Source organism: Phlebotomus argentipes, unplaced genomic scaffold (genome assembly GCF_947086385.1).
Source record: "Phlebotomus argentipes unplaced genomic scaffold, Phlebotomus argentipes genome assembly contig_2, whole genome shotgun sequence".
Lineage (NCBI taxonomy): Eukaryota > Metazoa > Arthropoda > Insecta > Diptera > Psychodidae > Phlebotomus > Phlebotomus argentipes.
In genome coordinates, this window is record NW_026776162.1 from 247,648 (window position 1) to 268,045 (window position 20,398).

Consider the following 20,398-nt stretch of genomic DNA (forward strand, 5'->3'; position numbering starts at 1 on the left):
CGAAGCTTGCAAAAAAGGCGACCGCGTTGGGAGGCGCGCGGAAAAAGAGAAACAATTACTCGATTGCATGATTTGGCTTATTAAAGTGCGACACATTCCACAAGACATTTTCCAAGCGCACACATTGATTTGCCTTCCAAGAGAGTGGAAATTCCCTCTCCTTCATCGCCATGCGAGTATAACTTGAGCAATTCACACCGCAACAAATTAATGCTCACACGTAACACAAATCGAAACATAAATTAAATTTCGACCACAAAATACCATTATTGTGCTGCCTGTGAGCTTGTTCTCACAGAAAGCCAACAATATTGCCCATAAATGTAAATATAATAATAATTAATATTAGTGTTGTTATTGCGACTGCAATTTCGTCGCTTTTTGTTGCCCATTCACCCACCGCTCAATTTTCCTCACTGGAATCCCATGCACTGTCGCGCATTCGTCATTTTCACGGAGATTATTTTTGGCTTAATTGGGCGGCCTTTTATGGACTGTGCGCGGAATTGTAAGATTTTCTGCCCAATTATCTAATCCACCGCAGATTTTTCATTGAGAAACACACACAAAGGCGCGCGCGAATATTGCAAATTAGCACCGCGCATTGTTGTATTTCCAGGCTAATAAGAGTCTTCGAGAGGAGAGGAAAATCTCCGTGCGGATTTTCCCGCGACAAAGCGGAACTTGCTTGGCAAATTGAACGAAAAATTCTCAACAACGACACCCTCTTTTGCCTCCCCATTTTCCACAATCAATTCACATTTTACTCGTGTCATTGATTTCGAATCTCCATTTCTCACTGTGAGCCTTTTATAATTATTTTTTTATGCAAATGCCTTGTAGAAATTTTTGTGAGAGCAATAAAAAAATGTATTGAGATATGATTTATGGGCTTCCGGATGCGAAATGCCGAGCAGAGGGATTTCCACGACAAATTTATTGGCAATTTATTTTGATGAAATTTCACGATTGTAATTGAGAAAAGAAGGAGCATAAATACTTTTCTTATTCTTCGCTCTGTCTGGCGATGATGTCTTCTGTGGGACATTTTCGGTGACACTCGCTGGATGTGTGTGCGGCCGAGGGGTGGGAAAAGATAGCCAGGAATTGTCTGGGGATATCCGGCGAAGGGGTTGCGGCGTCTCCCAAGGGTGGAAGGGTCTGTCCGATGTAATCTGCGCCCGGGAGTTTTATGGCTGAAAGAAGGCTCATTTGCATATCATCTGGTGGAGTGAATGATGCCAGACATTATCATATTGTTGCAAGAGAGGAATCCGACAGAGAGCGAAATAAATCACAAAATCAACCCTCAGTCGAGAGAGAGAGCATTGTTCGATTCCATTGATACAATTTTACTAATAAATGACGCGCTCAGCCCTGTTCACACATATCTCGAGTCCTCACACACTTTTTCCATCCTTAATTTTGCGCATTAATTTTCCGTCCCTCAGCGCTAGACATTCGTGAATCCAGAATATCTCGAATGTCCGGACAAGGCGACAGAGCAAGAGTGATGCCAGCACAGACATTTTCTCACATATCTCAACTGTCGTCGAATAATTTATACCAGCGCACTGATCAACATTAAAATTTCAATGGTGCCATGCGAGCGATTTGCGCTGAATCTCGCCGGGCGATCGAATTGCACAGTGCAAAACTGCAGATGAGTAATTCAATACCGCGACATTTGATTGATAGCAGATACAAATAATATCAAATTGGACTTCTCCTATTGGCACAACACTGTATTTGAGCGCGTGATAAGATTACGGTCTAGTATTTATTGTAATGCGATCGTCCTTGTCTCAATCGCGCCTCTTCCTGGAAGGCATTTTTTCACCCGAGGCCAAAATCTCGGATTCTTCGGCATGTCTTTGCCACGATCTTGTTTCTCGACAATTCCGTGAAGCGCCATTCATTATCTCTTCTGCAATGAGATTTTCATCGTTACATAAATAGGGAAATGCGGGATAAATTGGCCATGCAGAAAAAGCTAAAAAAAATCACATTCTAGAATTACTTTCAAAAATTGTTTTTCTTTTAGAAAAGAAAAATTATGAAGTATAAGAATTTTTAATGATGCTTTGAAAAGATTTTTTACAATTAGAAAATTTCTGGGTTGATATTCAAGAAATTTTGTGGTTTAGTTTAAGAAAGATAAAAGCAGAAATTAAGAAAATTTCAGAAATATGAATAAAAATAAAAATGTTACTGATTTAAAAACAACCAGGTTTTCTCAAATAAACCCCTTATTTCTTTTGATATTCTTTCGCTGTGTTGAAATCTTGTTTTGACTCCAAGACAAGTTTGGAGTCCAAAGCGCCCCGCCCTCCCGTAAGCAAGCCAGTCAATTTGCTTCATAATGTGCACTTTTTCTCCGAGATACGCCAACTGAATTTTCCCCATGATATTTAGAAAAATATTATCTGAAAATTGTCATTTTAATTGCATTCCGTCTATATCATCATTGCTCTCTGGCAGCAATTAAGCGACAAAATGTGTAAGACTCCAGTACGTATGATATTTAAATGCTCCCTGCGCTATGTAGCACGAGAGCAGTCTGTGGTGTGATACATGGGTAGATAGCGAAGGGGGAGGCCGGGCGGTGTGAGTGAGACAACATCAAGAGCGTGGAGAGTTGAAAAACTGATGAAAACTTTGACCTACATTTCCCAGCAGACAGTCAACGAAACAAAGTGACTGACTTCAACCTCAAATTTCCAGTAAATAAGCGCCGCTGCCCCAAAGGACATCACCTTTAACATGGGCGCAGCCAGAGACCTGGCACAGCTCCAGGAACACCCAAGATGATCAAAAGACGCTGGCGAGAATATCTCGCGCGCGCTGAGGATCCGCTCAGACGTCAGCGCTCGGCGGTGTGGGAACTTGACGGGGCTGCACAGCCGGATTTTTCCTGTCCTGTCGCGCTGAGCTTCCGCTGATTTTCCCACTCTTCTCCCATCGACACAATCTTCCGCGATGCCCAGAATATTTGCTCATGCGTTTCCCTTCGGCGGAAAGACGTCGCGCCCTCTCGCTCGCGCGCACGGGATCAGAGGTGGGATGCCAGTGAACTGGTGGTGGTTGTTGCCCCTTCAGGAAAACTCCTCAGCTGACGCGTGGGTGTGTGTGTGTTGGCTGGGAGAGTCGCCGTGGTGGGGATGTTCGAAAGATTCTCCCCAAAGATTGCCTCACGCCGAGTTCCTGTGCTCGCCACGGGAGCGCTCGCCACTCATCCCCTGCACTCGATCTCAGAGGGGCAGAGCTTTCGGGATTTTTTGCCTGCTGCTGGCAGAAGGGTAGGGCTCCATATTTACCTTGAGTTGCAGTCTGGGATGTAAGGAAGCACATTAAGTCGGGATTTATCGGACTTGCCAAATATCGTCTCATCCCACACAGGATGAGGATTTACTCTGCAGACGCGGGATGATCTGGGAGCAGAGAAGCCTGAGATGATTATTGGGAAAAAAAGGATGTATGGGGAGACGATGGGGAAAAAAGGAGGATAGCTGACAGGATTTAATGGCACTCATTTGAATATTGTAATTAGAAACGTGATATGTTTTCGGGGACATGTTCCGAATTCGCAAAAAGAATTCCCCCCCCGCACAAGCTCCCCATTGATGGCGCTGATGTGGGGATGAGATCAGTGTCCTCTTGCTAATTTCTCTCAACTCAATTAAATTAAGGGGGTGCTGCTGTGCGAACATCGCCTGAGACGCTGCCCAGAAAAATCGAGGACGCTGAGGTGGTATTGAGGGATTGAGCCTCAGCCGGATATCAGCGCGGAGTTCACCCTCAACCCACACAGTGACACCGCCGTCTGCGCCCCCGCGCCCGCTGTCCCTTCGCGAAGAGCCCCAAGTAGTGCAGGCTCCCGACTGGGGCGACGGTGGTGTTTGTATTATAAAAAAGGGATTTGGGGTGCCTTTGAAAGTCAATGCGCATTTGAATTTGCGTCGATTCGTTAAAAAACGCCAAAGTCCTTTCCATTGGACAAAATCTTCGGAAAACGGAAAGAACCTGGAAAGAGATGAGACGTATTTCTTCTTTTGGCTGCCACAGAGGCCGCACGAGAGTGCGAGGCGTGGCCAATAATCGCCGGAATGGGATAGCTATAGCCATCCGTCGAGACTCTCTCATTCAATACATGCCCAAGCACTCTTCAGCGGGGGGCAATAAAAGCGATACCGTGGCGGAGGCATCGATTCTATGTATGAAATCTGCCGTGGCGCGCTGAGCAAGTGTGCGTGGTGCGCGCGAACGAGACCGATTCGAAAGTGAGACGGAGCGGCGCGAGCGAGACGGCGCACGGCCGCTGGGGCGGCGGAGTGAGCGAGATGGCGGCATTTCGAACGTATCGAAGATATCGGAATCGAAGCACCAACACAGCGCCAGATCGAGAGAGCTCGGCGAGAGAGAGCGAGAGAATTCCGTGTCGGGTGCAAGAAGTTGTTGTTTTTTTCGCAGCGCCTCTCTCACTCTCAGGGGCTGGTTTGGGTGCATCGCGGGGTGTGCGGGGCGCGGAGGGGCGCGAGAACGGAACGTCAGTCGCGGGACGTGCGCGGGGTGTCGACTCTCCCGAATGAACGGCAATATGAGTCAAAGAAGCAATATACCGTCCCCATATTTGAGTTATCGTGTGCTTAGAGGTTCGGTGAGTTGGCCGCTTTGGCTGCGCTCACGGAGAGCGAAACCGATGCGAGTGGAATTAGTCAACTTCTGGTACCATACCAGAGCGCATCGTTCATTCGTACGCAGGACGATTGAGAGCCGGTTCAATATTTCTCAGATAGGCAGCATCAACACCTTATTTATCGCGCGACATTTGGTGATTCGCCATCGACTGATTCCGATTGATTGACAATTCTTGTGACTGATTATTGGTTGTCGGGGTGTTTTCTCGATGGTTGAAGGACGCTTCTCACCCCGCGTTATTCAGTGACTTGAGGACAGAGCTCTGCAGATTTAGTGAAGGTGGAAGACATTGCAGTGTGTTCTTGTGCTGCGAACCTCATCAGAGTCGGAGAGATTTTGTGACACAGTGCGGACTTTTGGCCAGAGAGTTCCGTCGTCGAATCGCACGAGACTCGCACAGTTCTCTTCTTTTTCTGAAGACATCCTGAGATGATGGCAAATCGACTTCGGGTTCGAAGACCTCCCAAGACAGATGAAGACTGAACTCAACCCTTCCGTCTGAACTAATCTTCCCACGCACCAAAGTTTTCGGCACAAGTGTGGCAGTGAAGGAGGGCTTGTTGTGACAGTGAATCCCAATTGCTCTGAGTGTGTTTTCCTGGGGCGCGAGCCAAACGGTGGGTGAATTAGTTTGAGGTGTGAAGCCGAGACTCGAGTATTCGCCAAGCAAGTGCGCGTGCAATCACGGCCTATTTAGCGAATTGCCCCTCTTCGGAGGGTTTCAGCGGGTTGGTTGGCTTGGAGGGTGGCACCTCCAGACAACAGGCCCGGATGCAGCCAACGCTGCCCCAGAGCACCGGGGCCGCCGACATGGACTTACCATCTGTCCAATCAGTGGAGTGGTTGTTTAAGAAGGAACGCATGTATTTGCTGGCGCAATTTTGGCAACAGGTACGTGTTCTCATTGCTCAGTACAGTGCGTGATTGTGCGAAGTCCTGCCGTCCGCGATGAGCCGCGCAAATTGGCTCCGTTCCTCCTCTGATCATCTCCCGAGATGATGGCGCGCGAGTATATTGAAAACTGTGAGTGCCGCCCGCCGAAGAATTAGTCGTCATTAATAAATAATCAAATTCTCGTTAGGGCCATCTTCGTCTTCGCCTTGGCGACCAGTGTGTGGTATTGGATCATTTGGCTATATGTGGCGAGGCCGCGGGAAAGGAATCAATAAGCGAGATCTTGCGGTGTGTGGAAGATTTTTCGTGCGATCGATCTGTGGGGAGGGACACATCATCATCAAGATGTGAGGCGCGCGAGTTTTTGCCATCCTGTGGCATCCAGTTTCCCAAGGATTGGCTCTCTTGCGCCTCTCCAGGGCAATCCGAGATGAATATCGTCATCATCATTAGGCTGGGGCGATTGGAACTAATCATTATTACACACATACCTCATTTAATGACGGCATATTGGGTGATTGGCTGTCATTAAATGTTTTTCCATTGATTAGGGAAGTGCTCTCGACTTTGCCGCCTCCATCGCGGCCTGTTTGTTTTGCTCACTGGTCAATTCTGCAATTTTGTGTGCTGCACTTAAGTGCCCGCGATTCTCTGGGCTGTTTTTTCCACCGCCAACCACACGCCAGTCGGTCAGCAGAAGTGCAATCTGCAAATTTGAGTGTGATTTGCGCGAAAAAAAACCTTCAATGGTTCTCTCTCTGTACAACAAAATTGCCAACGCGGTGGCTTTTTGCACAATGTCAGCAAATTGTACAAGAATTGTCCAAAATCAGAGTGGGTCAGTGGATCAAGACACAGTCGCAATGGGTTCAAGGTTTTTCCCCGAAAAAAGGCACAATATTTGCAGAAAAATCGCGCAGAGCGAGGCACTTTGCAACACTTCCTCAACCGCTAGAGATTTCCATCTTGCAAGAAAGCCGTGTGTGTTGTGAACATCCAGTGAAACATGCATTTTGTTAGAAAATACAATTTCAGTTTCATACTCAAGTACAGCTTCAATTCCTCCATTGCTAATTACACAAATATTTAAATGTTATTAAATTGTAAAGTAAAGGCTGTAGCAAATGTGTGTGCAAGAAACGCTGATTTTATAATATGTATCGCACATTTTTTCCATAATTTTTCAAAGCACGATAACCTGTCTGAGGTCTGCAATTGCACTTCGTGGGAAATTTCTGCACGAAATTCAATTGCTGTGCGCGTTTGCTGTGTGTTTGTTGGGGTTCGAGAGTGAAAATCTCTTGCCGCGGCCCTTCGATTCATGGTTGAGGTCCATTCGCTGGCAGACAATGTTGATGAGATCGATGGCAGCATTTGCCTAATACGCTTCGCACTCCTCTTATTAATACATTTTTTGGCAAATCTCCTTATGTCCCCAGGAATCCAATTAATCACGATATGCAAGCTTCACTTGATGAATTCTAAAATTGATTCAAATGTCAGGCAGGGCTTAGTGTCAAAGCTGAATTTATATTCGACCGTAAATATCTCCTCTCTATTATTATTTCAAAAAGCCGAAGATGCGTCTCAGAAATGCACACACAAACACATCGCACAACACGTCAGAATGCTCTCCCATGAGATCTTGTCGATTGAAGACATTCTCTTGCACGCACTATGGCGAAAAATGCAGAAGCATTTGGATTTTATCATTGTTAGAATTGAATGCAAAGTTTCGCCCTGTGCGGAAAATGATAAAGTGGCTCGGAATCAAACAACTCAACTGCAACAATAAGTGAGCATGAAAAGTCCTAAGGGACTCCTCTTCCTCTGATTGTTATTCCCGAAGTTCCGCATATTGTTTCAATTCACCAACTGATGGGAGTTTTATACTTGTTCCACTTCATAATTGTCGTGGTTAATCGAAAAATTATCCAGAGACCATCTTTCCTCTTCTCTTGCTCTTTTTCCCGCTGCGCCACATCAAATCCATACCCTATTTGACGAGAGGTGTATTGTGTATTCCCACTGTTTTTCCACAGCCACAGACAAGATGGAAAAACTCCAGCAACCCCTATTATGCGCCTGCAATCAACCCTCTAGAGCCAGAACCAGTTTCATCGCCGTTATTCGATAGATTTCACGTCTCACAGAGTCAAAATCGTATCTCAAATACGTATTTTGTGTGTGCCTAAAAAGTCTCCCATCGCCAGGCGCTGCAGAATAATTTTCCAAACTCAATAATGGAAGGGCGAAAAAAGCCGTCATCTGTCTTATTTATATCACAAACATATTTAATGGTTGACTGTGTTTTCGGTGCTTTTTCCTCCTGTGTGTCTTGATGGCGAAAAACTGGATAATTTATCAAATCGGACATCGTCCATGCCGCACAGTTCATTTTAGTGCTATAATTCATTTTCATCCGCTGGACACAATTTTTCCACCTCACTCCATATTGATTTTTCCCATCACATTGTGCTGTCTTGAGGCAAAAAAGATGTCAGGTTTTGTTCGATACATTGACAAATTTTCGCACCCCCAAAAGAGCAACAAACACCATTTGTGGCGCGCGGTGTGAGTGTGTCTCTCAATAGTGTTGGGGCGAATTAAAGCAGCGAAAATGTAATTAAAGTGTTAAAGCTCTGGTGGGGGTTTAAAGTGCGGTGTTGCGGGAAGAGAGACAGAGAAATTTTGGGTGTAGGAAAATTCTGCAGACACTCGACTTTTCATGCCTCACAATGGAGAGGCCGCGCGCGCGATGTCTATAGGGATCTCGAGGCAGTGCGAAAATTAAATATTTACCATCTTGTTGTTTCCTCAACTCGTGGGCAGTTGCCAATTTATTGTGTCTCGCAGGCTTTTTATAAATAGCCTTCAATTGCTCTCTCCGCGACAATGGGGATGGCCTTTTGGCGGAAAAGGGGTTGAAGAACCTTCCCCCGCACCGCTCACGACGATGATGATGATGAGAGTAGGTCAGAGTGTTGGCTTTCGCTTAGCACTCGAGTCCATCCAACCCGGAGAGTCTTGGGAGACCAAGTCTCGGGGGTGGAAGGCAGACGTTTGTCATTCTGCGAGACCACAGCACCCATCTTAAAGGGGATGACGCCGTGCGGAAAAGAAGGGTCGGAAAACTCACAAGGGTTGTGTGGACAGAGTGTGTGAGAGAGAGAGAGACTTTTGACATAGATTCTCCTCCTCTTGGGACTCCTCTTGCTTACAAGTGTTTAATTCCTTCAGCTCCTTGTCGCCCGTGTGAATATTCAGCTCTTGAATTTTGAACACACACACTTCCCCCGCACTCTGGCAATCACGGGGTGATGCGTTCTAACAAGTAGCTCATAGTTTGTGCCCTCACGCCACCCTCCACGGCGAAGGGGTGGCAGGGAATTCTCCCACGAGGAGTGATAGTAAATCTGCCGCCCAAAAGTGCGGCTCTCCCACTCGGCAAATGATGCTGAGCCACCCCCTCTTCTAAAAAGTGCCACCGAACGGGGGATAATGCGATGTGAAGGGAGATAAACCAATAAAATTGATATGGGGGAATTGACGAGGGTGGCGCGCAGCCCCACAAATGAGCGCTGCAATAATCCCATGTGCGATGCGTTCATTGAAAATTGGAGCACAAGAGTCGGCGGCTCTCCTCCTAAATCTTCCCACACTCCAGGGGCGAAAACACCCCGGAATCACAATCAATTGCTACACACTTGTGATCCCCAGGATGCTACACTCGATTGGCATTTGGCTGTCTGGGGGGAAATCGCATCTGCAATCGGCACATAAATGGCATTGACATTTTGTTCAACTCTGTTATGATTTATCTCGGCTCCCTTAACTAAAAGCCGCCTGACAGGATGGGAATTTATGTGAATCAATGGAGCAAAATCGCTTCAATTCGATAAATTTTAAACCACCTCCGATGCACATCCGTCTGTCGCTTCAACCCCAAACAATTACTCTTTCGGAACACATGTTCGAGCCATGGTTGAGCCCTTTGGTGTCCCCAAAATCTCACCCCGAAGCGATACGTGGAATTGAGGCGACATTGAAGTACATCGTGAACTGTGACTTCATCATTCAACACACTCAGAGTGATTTCAATTAACTTCCTGGGAAGTTTTTCAAAATCTTTCGAGGATATTTCACAGAAAATTATGGCGCTTTATGTCTAAAACTTCCTTCTTTTCGCAGAATGTGAAGTATAAACAAACATTGGATGGATTTATTTGATAAATATTCGACAATTATGCTTACTTCAGCATTCTTCCAAATTAACCCATTTTATGCAAGGTATTTTGTGTTTGGAATTCACTAGAAAACATCTCAAAAGAGTTTGTGTTTTGTAAAATGACTCAAGCAAATGTCTATTATTTCCTGAAATATTGTTTCTTTCACCAGAAATCCAAAATAATACACAACAAATACACGGAAATACAGCATCTGAAAAACAAAAAACACAGCTTTTCATATTGAGGTTAATGAAAAGTTTAGTATTAGTAAAGTAATTATTTCGTTACTTATTCGCCCCTTGAACACTTCTTGAAATTTTCTCAGTTTTTCTAACTTTACATCACTTTGAAACATTCCGCCGAATTTGTGGCAAAAAGTGCCCTATTTTAGATGCATTAGCAATTAAGATCACTCTGGAAAATAGACTCGCGCGCGCGTGTGGGAAAAATCCTCCCTTTGGGACGAGATTCGAGGCAGGATGTTGGCTGTTCAATTGATCAGTTCCCCCTTCATTCGATACACCAATTTGCGTTCCATCAGTTAAGAAGAGTGGCAGGAGGTCAATGAATTGGCTCATATATTCAGTTCGAAGCCAGGTTCGAATTTCATATGTGGCATTTCCATGGGGCCTAATAGCTCGTCAGCGGCGATAAGCAATGTGTATTTTTTCAATTTATCGAATTACCAATGATGTCTTCTCGTGCACTCGATTATTGATTAATGGGGATGCTTAATTTGGTCTATTGGGCCGTTGACCTCTGGCGTCTGTCGCTCGGGCGCTGGAATGGGACCATCAGGTGGTCCGGCCGCTATCTCTGATTTGGAGGATCGCCCTCGTGCAGGCCTTGTTCCGGTGCCGGAGCCCCTATGCTTCCCAGAACCGAATTATGTCAAGCGAAACCAGCCAATGCACCGTCCAAGGGGCAGATATTATGATCCAAAGCGGTGAACAGCTTTTAAAGAAAGTTTTCACTGTAAAAACTCCTGTTTCAATAAATTCAGGCGTTTTCTAAATTATTCTGCGTAGAAAAATCAATTTGATTGATTTTTTTTTAGATTATGTGATTGATTTAACACAGATTATGGTGATAAAATAACCTCAAAATTATCTAATTTGTGTTTAAGTTGGGAAATTTTCTCTTTTCTCGGTAGAATTAAGCATTTACGTTCGAAAAAGCTATAGCTTAGTTAGGAAACAGCTTAAAAGTTAACCATAACCTCAAAAATGTCTAAGAATTCTCTTTGCTTCCTCATTTCCGCGGTTTGTGCTCTAAAGTGGCAAATTAAACATCATTATTAAGTGGAAACATTGTTATATTCGCCATATATCCTCATTTCCAGGCTTGAAGTATTTTTTAAGTCGAATTCATAACCTCACAATTTGGTTAGAATGTTTTTAAAGCTTTTTTTGAAGACTAAACTTAAAAATCAAGTGTTGAAAATGCCTTGTGAAGCGTTCAGAAGTGTTTGAAGTGTTGAAGATTCTGATCCACAGAAACTGTGAAAGTGTCAGGAAGTGGTGTACAGATTTAAGGCATATCATCTCCCCCTTGGTACAGTCACTCTCCATTGTGCCTCCTTTCTGCAGCTTATCAATCAATTGCCGTTCGGATGACTAATCTTCCCGCTTGTGTTGCTTCATGACTCTTCATTGTTTGTTTTTCTCGTCGCTTTTTTTCCACACACTTGTCTTGGCTGCCGATCGTCTCAACACTCAATATCAATCGATTTCTGAGAAGAGGCTGTCATCAATTTAGCCGCTGCACAATTGGCATTGATAATTTGCTTGAGAATATGGTTTTTTAGCTGACTCGCCAGCGACTTCTTGTGCCACTCCAGCATCATCAAGTTTCAATTATTGCCCAAACACTGCGCGGCTGATCACTCAATTTATGGTCTTCGATATATGAGCAATTAATATAGTGTTTGTTTATGCACAATTATTTTCCCGAACGATTTCTGAAGAATCAACAGGGAATTTATATCGCTTTTTTGACAGCGCCCAAGGGAAGAGTGTTTCTAGTTATATGATAAATTTATAAGAAGCGGATGTGGTTTCGACAAAACTGCCAGCATATCGCCAGAGCGAACGGCGTCTAATCTATAATCCATACTTTCAATACATCGTCACAGTCTTAATGTGAGAACGCGTCTCATCGCGGGATAATTCGTAACATGTGGAAATTGACTTCTGTTGACAAATATGATCATTGAGTTCCCATCGAGCGCCAAACTATATAAATTCCCCTGCTTCGAGAGAAGTGGGGAGTTTAGAAGGAAAAAAATGGAGTATATAATCGTGTGGGGAATAAAAAAAAATTGTGATTTAATTAACCAAACAGCGCGACAATAAAATAAACATTTCCCAACAAAATAGACATCACAAGTTTCGACATGAGCCCCGAAAATCCCAAAAGATCCGATTTGACGAGATTTCGGCCGGATGTGATCTCATGTGATTACATTTATCATGTCTCTCGCGAGAGCAATTTCAGCGGAATCACAATTATTGGCCAATCTGGCCAATTGTGAGGGCTTTTCATCAGAATCAATTCAATATATACGCTGGGCTGGCAATAATTCTCATTAAAATCAGCTTTAGATCTACAATAATAATAATTCCATTCAACCTGATGGCAACATTAATTTTTCTCTAATAAACTCCATCATTTCTCCGTCTCGCTCGCACTTTAGCTGAAAGAAAAGTCTGCCTTTTTTTGCCGAGCAAAGTGAATAAACAATAAAGTTTGCAATTGGCACAGACACGCGATCTTGCAATACGAATGTATTTCCTATGCCCAGATCGACTTCTTTTGAGCAATTTTGTACCACAACTTCCTTTGTTCCACCAGTGGAAAATGGAGTGTCGTGCTGAAAATCAGCATGATCTCCGGCGATGTTGATCAGTTTGGGGGCTTTTTGGGGTTGCAATATATATCCAGCTCACAATGGTGGATCACGTTCGCATGATTTTAAAATTAGATCAAGAGGAGGAGAGCATGAAAAAGAAGCCGAGATCAGCCATAGAGCAATAATCTCCTTCGACTGATTTATTTTAAGACCGCCACACCAAGGATTGTAAATCGATCGACAAAATGTGTCATTTATTTGACTTTTTTATTTACTACCACTTCAACTCATTTCTCTTGTCTCCACGACGGTGTTTTTTCCACTGGCTCCTCTTCGTTGACACGATGAAGTGAGTATCGCGGGCATAAACAGGACAAATAGCAACGATCTTCGATCATCATCACGCCGATGATCGGTGTCACAGAGGAGCACACAAGCATAAAATCAGCAGGGGAATTGAGGTGATCGTCTGACACTACTGTTGAGAAATATTGGCACTTTCCATGAGTAGCCCGGAGGGCAACAGCTTCCACAAACAGATCAAATCAATTATTTGGACTCTAAGAGGCAGAATTATGAAAATGAGCAGCTCAGTATCGCCCGGCGATCGCATAGAGAGTCACATTTTCCCGTATTTTGGCTGATCGTGCTTCGATGATAAACAAAATAATCTATTTTCAACAGCAATTGCCGTGTCGATGGGAAATTTCTTAATAATCCCAGGAGATCGAGCATCTTCGATCCCAACAACAAGTCGTCAATCTTGTGCGTCAATTTCTATATTCGGGATGCTTGACGTGGTCTGCGATAGAGGAACGATTTACAGCATCCAAAATTGTGGTTATTCGTGCTTCGATGTTTTTCCCAGAATTATCAAAAGATCCACTACAAGCGTTGCTTTAGTAAATTCACAATTTGCCTGGATGAATGAATGGATTAAGGTTGTGAACTTGATGGAAATTGTGGCAGAGGTTCAGCGTCCTGCCCAGTGTCACCCAGAATTACCGCGTCTGGTGGCGTCCAAGGCGCAAATGGGTGGTTGGAAAAGCGCGAAAATGCCATAGAGCGCAAGCACCGAAAAATTGGAGCACGTGGTCTCAGCATGAGGCGCGACGCCATCACACAACCAGCCACAATTTCATTTTCAATTGGGTTTTCTGCTATTACATCGCCCCATCTCATTCTTTCAAACCTCATCAACATTTCCATGAGTGTCTGTGGGTGATGCCTCTCGGCCCCTCATGTGTGTTTGGCGTATATTTACTAGATGTACAGTATGCATTTTGTTGACTATTATAATGATGCATGCAATGCACTCTACTCATTCGTGTAAAATTCAACCTCAAAATACCCAGACGTCGGTAATTGTTCAATTTCTTAATTAATCGTCTGGCAAGTGTGGCTGGGGGGCGACTCATGTCGCGCTGGGCAGTCAATGGGTGGGAAATCACTTAAGATAAACCCGAAAATTCTAACTTGTAACAACAATTGAGTCACAGCTTCCCACACACACACACACACACAGTCGGTGCTTGAATCCTTCGAGTGCCTAAGTAGCCCCAGCCATGACCTTTTCCGCATCTTCTGAGGGTGATTTCGGCCCCACCTCGGGCTATTGTGAAAACACACCCCATCATCGTGTAACTTAAGAAAGTTCATGTAGCCCAAAACCATTTCGTCATGTCCTCTCACCCTCCGCAAGGGTGTCCTAAGACGAAGGGTCACCGAGAGCTCGTCTCCTGCCTGCAATTGTGACCTCTGACGCCTTGAGAACATCGGAAATCAATTAATTGATACGAGAAAGACTCTTGGGCGATAACAACAGGTGGAAAGTGTCTAAATTATAATTCACCATCTATTGCCAGGTGGAATTCTCTCCTCGACTTTGTATACCATTTCACAATGGGAGTCAATCAACTCTTGCGCTGTTTTTTCCTCCGCAGCTGAAATAGGCCACAGTGCCTGTGGAGAGTTGTGGTGTAATGTTACTCCACGTGCGTGTATATTAAGGTGATTTAATTACCCAAATCATGCATGTAAATAATTGCTGCATGAATTTTTATCGAGACCTTCTCGTATCAATCGCGTAATTTAACATCACTCCTTTGGAGAAATGAGCAATATATAGCATTTTCCCCCCGTTTAATTTCCCTATGAATATCAATATGCTGTGTCTCTTGGCGCCATATCTCTCGGAAATTATGAATTTGTGAAAGAGAATTCTCAGGAGAGGGAATTTGTTTTTAAATTCCGTATAATTTCACCATAATTTATTGTTTAACTTCAAGTGCTCCAGTTTTTTTTGGCCGCTTCGGTCTTTTTTTTTGGATGTCTTGTAAAATGTTTACATCCCATTTCCCAGCCTGATCCTTTCACATATATTTCTCCTCATCTGCGTGTCGCTCTTCCTCAGTCAGGCGTGTGCGTCTGTGTGTGTGTGTGTGTGTGTGTGGAAAAAACCGCCTTTCACCGATCCTCTGCCTCTTGTTGTCTAGGACATCGCGACAGGGGTTGTTCGATGTACAACTTGAGGTTTTCGGCTCCTATGCAGATTTTGCAGAACTTCCCTGGACCACCCTCGCCGTCGACAAGTGATAGACCCCTCGGTGTCATCTGCCATATGAAAATTTCTCTCTCACCCATCATAATCCTTCATTATACATTTTAGCGTCTGCTGCGCTCTTGGAGAGGCCTTTTGGGTTGCGAAGCACAGGGAGAAAGAGTCTGTCTCTGTGTGACAAAAAAGCCTCGACAAATTGATGGCAGACACACATTCGATATGTTTCAATATTTTAATGGATTTCCACTTTTATTCATCGCCATTGTGGAGGCTGAATTGAAGAGTGGTTCAAGTGTTCGGAGTGAAAGCCCCGCATTTTCCCATTCAACCCCGAAGTGAGTTTGTGGGACTTTTTAATCATCAAAATGGATAAGCGAAAATTATACTTCGAGATCTCTTGTCATCGTATTTCAATCGAGGGGGGAAAACATTATTTATTGCCACTTGAATCAATTCTCTCGCCATCGCGAGAGAGGCTACTTGAATTTGTCGCCTTCCCAATCGAAAGTTCAAGGGGAAATTCTATGGCCGGAGAGACAAGTTTAGTTTAGACAATAATACAAGAGATATGATGAAGATACTGGGCGAAGAAGTGGCGAAAATGCAAAAACGCGGCCGTTTGCGAACCCTCTGGGCTCATTATAATTACTCAAGTGGCAAGAGAGGGTCCCCTTTGGATGCAAAGAAGACGATTAGCCCGTGAATCATACCATATCCGTTTCTTCGACACTCAATGAGACGTTTGTTCGAAAGGGGCCCTCTTTTCATTTGCGGCTCCGCACATGAAACCATATGCCCACGTATGGTTTTTGTTATTATTAAAAATTCACCCATATTCTCACTCTGTCGCATCTTTTTGCCCGTCTACCGAAGGAGATCCACTCGATCCTCACAGGGTGGCTCGCTCGCATTTAGTGGGAAATTAAATTTCCCCCCAAAATAGATACAATAGTGTTTGAGTTTCTCAACTGCAATTGAGGAAAAATTGTAGTATGACAAAGAAAGGAGAGAGAAAAAAAAGCCCTCGAATGTAATAAAATTCTTCTCGGGGACGTAGAAAGCACTCTCTCTCTCTCTCTCGCTCTCGCTCTCTTTCTCTAGCTCACGATGGGGCGAGCGCAAGTGGGCGTGCAGCAACCCCCGTTTGTGTATCGATTTGAGAAAAATTCCATCCCCCCAATGCACTATATACATTGGCAAAGGCAATCTCCAGAACCAATACTTTCTCGAATCACTCCCTTTCCTCCTGCGCAGCGCTACATAAAGTTTTATGTGTGCCGAAGCTCTCTATGGGGAGCTTTTCGCCTGAGATGTGTTTGTGCTCCTCTCTGCCCACCCTTTTGCCAGCCACCCCCGGGGCAGCTGCAAGGATTTGTGTGTGTGAGGGACACAATACTCTTCGGGATTTTCCCAATCTCCCCCCTCGATGCGAGGGGGGCGAGAGAGGAGGGAAAAAAGAGCGCCAAGACGCGCAAAAAAAACGGTGTGAGAGAAAGAAATTGATGGAGGTGGAGCCACAGTGTCGTCTTATCAGAATCCTCAAAATCGTATCGAAGCGCAGAACCCTCCTCTGATATTGCTCGTAAATATTTGATTTATATATTTCCCACTTTCTATCGATGTCTTTTTTCTCGCAGAGCGACAGGAAAAAAGGAACACCCGCTCCTCTCTTTCGCACCCACACGCGAGCGCGCGCGTGCACGGGCCAAGGAGGACAGAGGGTGAAAGCTCCGGAGCTTTCGCGCTGTGTATCTCGTGTGCGTGAGCGAGACGGGCGCGGAAGACAGTGGCGAAGGGTGGCAAAAGGGGCCTCTGATTTGACGAAAAGGTGTCAATCAATTGTCACCCAACGGCGTCGACGTGGCTGAGGAGGTGCGAAAGCTCCCATTCTCGCCACCCTTTCCAAAATGCTGCTGCCGATAGACCTTTGGAGCTCAGCTGAGGCCTCAATTCCGGCGGCTGGCAACTTTTCCCATTTCATCGTCGCTCCGCTGTCTCTGGCGCGCTGGTCTGACTGCCTCAACGGCGGGCATACATATGTAGGTGTACACGCTTCAGGTGTTCTCAGCGACAGACGAGAGCCATGTCTCCATGAGCGAAACGCGCATTTTTTGCGCCGTGTGTGTTGGAAGAAAAGCTCTCCAATCTCCTTCGTACATCTTCGCTCGTCGATAATTCATCTGTGTGCATAAAAGCTCTTATCACACTCTCGCCCGCCGAGCGTGTGTGTATGTTTGAGAAAAAGAGTGGCTCTCTCTGTCGTGTGAGCGCACAAGAGAGCGAGAGAGAGCCCCCCGGAAAGTTTTATTGCAGTGCATTCTGGTTGTGTTGGACGGAGCGACAGAAATGTTGGTGGAAGTTTGATAGAGAAGTTGTCTGTATATCTGGGGGGATATAGTGGTGTATAAGTTCGGCGTACAATAAAATATCAATGCCTCTGGAGTTTGAGAGAGATCGGGAAAATTGGTGGGGAGCACAGCTGGCCCCCCATTTTATGGGGCGGAGCACACACTATTCGTTTTATTGGTAACGCCTCTAACATCGATATTGGACCAGTCGTCTTTTCCGTTCGAAAGAAACCTTTATCGTTTATTTTGCCGAAGCATTTTGATTTGATTTCGAAAGCTTCGATTTCTGCCACACTGTGTCTCACTCGCACAGCCAAAGCTCTCGCTCACCACGTGTCCACTCCGCCACTTCCTGTCTCTCTCTTGCCGAGCTTTCGTCCCCTCCCCACTTCCGTCACACAATTTATTTATTGATTTCCCGTGTCCTGAGCTTTTTTTCCTCTCAAGGCGCCTTTCTCGCCACTCGTGACGCCCTGCAGGGACTCCAGAGGGACGAAATGGCGATGCGAGGGTGGCTAGAAAAGCTCGCAGCAAGTTCCCTTCCACCCAACTGACTTTTATTGACACAAGTTGCATCATCTGGGAATACATTTTCCATTAAAATTTAATTTTGATTCGAAATTATGGCTGCTGGAGTGCATTCAGCCAAAGGGACAGACCTCTGTTGCAGAGCGCTGAAAGGCGCTTCGTCAGGGGGTGAAGAACTGCGCAACAAAGTTTCATTCCCTGAATCAAGAAGTTTCTTTTAGCGTCTCGAAAATATGGCGAAGCAAACATATTAAGACTGCTTTACTGCAATTCATTTGCTCTTCATTTACCCTTTGTCCATGGGACAGTCACAGGACAATCTGACGACGATTGTTTTTCTCAATATTATCTAAAAACATACTTAAATGATTGTCAAAGACAATCAGAATCTTACTTATGAATGAACTCATGAAATTTTTATCCAGAGATTCTTTGGGATGTTATAAGTTTTGTCTGTCGATTGTCGTACGATTATTAGACGACAAGTTGATGGAATTGTTTCTGTTTCTTCAATCTCGTCTTCTGCCGAATTTGTAAGAATCTTGGCAAATTTTATTTTGTCTCCTAATTGAATTCTCTTCACTGTCTTCTGAAGGCGTCAAGAAGGCGATTCAAGAGCAGTTGTTGGCCCCTCGCATTATCCTATACGTATGCAATGAATGTCGTGCAAGGCAAAAGATAGAAGAGCTGAGAGAAAAAGGGCAAAAATTAATTTAGACAAGTGAAAGAAGGCGTCTGAGCACTTTGTAGCTCGATGCAGAAATTCTTTGGCAAGTTCATCTGGAGGGCGGACGATGCTTCCGCCCTCTGGTGGGGTGGTTTCACTTTGAAATTTTGTTTGTCGCACTAATAAATCCAAATAGCAATGGTGCGACGGTCCCTTTGCGTGCCGTTCAGCTCCTGCAGTCCCTCAGGAAAGGTGTGTGTGTGTGTGAGTGCCAGACGAAACTATCGCGCGGGGCTGGGAGGGGGTGGGATGTTCTTTAATTTGACAGCTCGGCAAAAGTTTAATATGACACGATGATCCTCTTCCCAGGCAAAGTTAATTCCGCATCTCATGCACGGGCGCGCACATATTTCGCCACTGTATTGAACATTATCAAATTTGTTGCATCACACATTGTAAATTATCTTTCAGGCGTAATTAGCGACATTCTCACCTTTTCCCCCTCGTTTTCTGTCTCTTCCAGGTGAGATTATAAGTTCTTTCCGATGACGCTCCATCTCTGCGCGAAGCCATGTCAACGGTATCGTGAGTGAGGACATGAACCCATGCCTTTTCGCACCCTCGCAGTTTTCCTCTCAGTGCAAGAATCGGCGGTCATCGCACGCATTTCCCAAATGGGGCCTGACCACCGGCGTATCGCGAAGTCTGCGGTGTGTCGTGTCGGTAATTTGTAAATTACATTGTAATATCGCGCGTATCGCGAGTGTTGGCGAGAGTGGAACGCGCTTTGCGCGCGGAGAAAAAAGCCAAAACAGATATTATGAATGGGATGCTGTTGTGCGAGTCCGCAAGCGAGCCTCTCATAGTAAATTTATCGGGAATTACTCATCTGCTAAACGCCCACACATCCGATGTGGAAGTTTAGAAATTCTCTCTTCCGAACTTGTGAAAAAAAAACAACACAACACATATAGATATACAACATATTTTTTCTCCAAGAGTTGCGCGCGGGGGAAAAAAACACAGAAAATTGTTGACACTCGAGACGCCGCAGAATGGCTGTGATTTTTTTTTAATGGACAGTATAGAGGAAAAAAACTATCGTAGAGCTTGCGAGGTGTGATAAATGGTTGTGCTTGAAATATTTCCGGAAATTTATGAAATATTTAGGCGAAATTCGTGGGTGAATTGAGGAAAATGTGGTGCGATTCACCCCGTCTAAATATATAATTTAACAATTTTGGGTGTTGTGCATATTGTTGTGGAGGAGAGCACCCTAATTACGATTCACATCTTGCGATGAGATTGTCTTGTCTTCCCAGCGCCCAGAGAATAATCAGTATGATGTGTGTTTTTGGGGGAGGCCACACCTTGATGGTGATGAGTCCTTTTTCTTCAATGAAACATCACACAATCAGGTCTGGTGAAGTGTCTTGAATGAATTTAATGTTATTTTAATGTATTAAATATGAAATATGAATGGATCATTGTACTTTTTCCCGACCATTCTTCTCTCACTTCTCGCGCGCTGCGCTCAGAGACGATCATTTTCATTGAATGCCATCCGCAGCCGGAGTCATAAAGAGTCTCTGGGTATGAAAGAACGGCATTGCATGGATATTG

At 44.8% G+C, this 20,398-nt stretch overlaps 1 protein-coding gene across 5 annotated transcripts in view; it reads left to right on the forward strand.

Moving 5' to 3' along the window:
- Nucleotides 1-4,650: 4,650 nt before the first annotated feature.
- LOC132265462 (homeobox protein cut) overlaps nucleotides 4,651-20,398 on the forward strand; it is a 73,742-nt gene continuing 57,994 nt past the window's right edge. For all 5 annotated transcript variants that reach the window (XM_059766176.1, XM_059766177.1, XM_059766178.1 and 2 more), the window contains exon 1: nucleotides 4,651-5,589. In XM_059766176.1, the coding sequence (XP_059622159.1) occupies nucleotides 5,470-5,589 (120 nt within the window). In that variant the 5' untranslated portion in view covers nucleotides 4,651-5,469. The remainder of the gene's footprint in view (nucleotides 5,590-20,398) is intronic.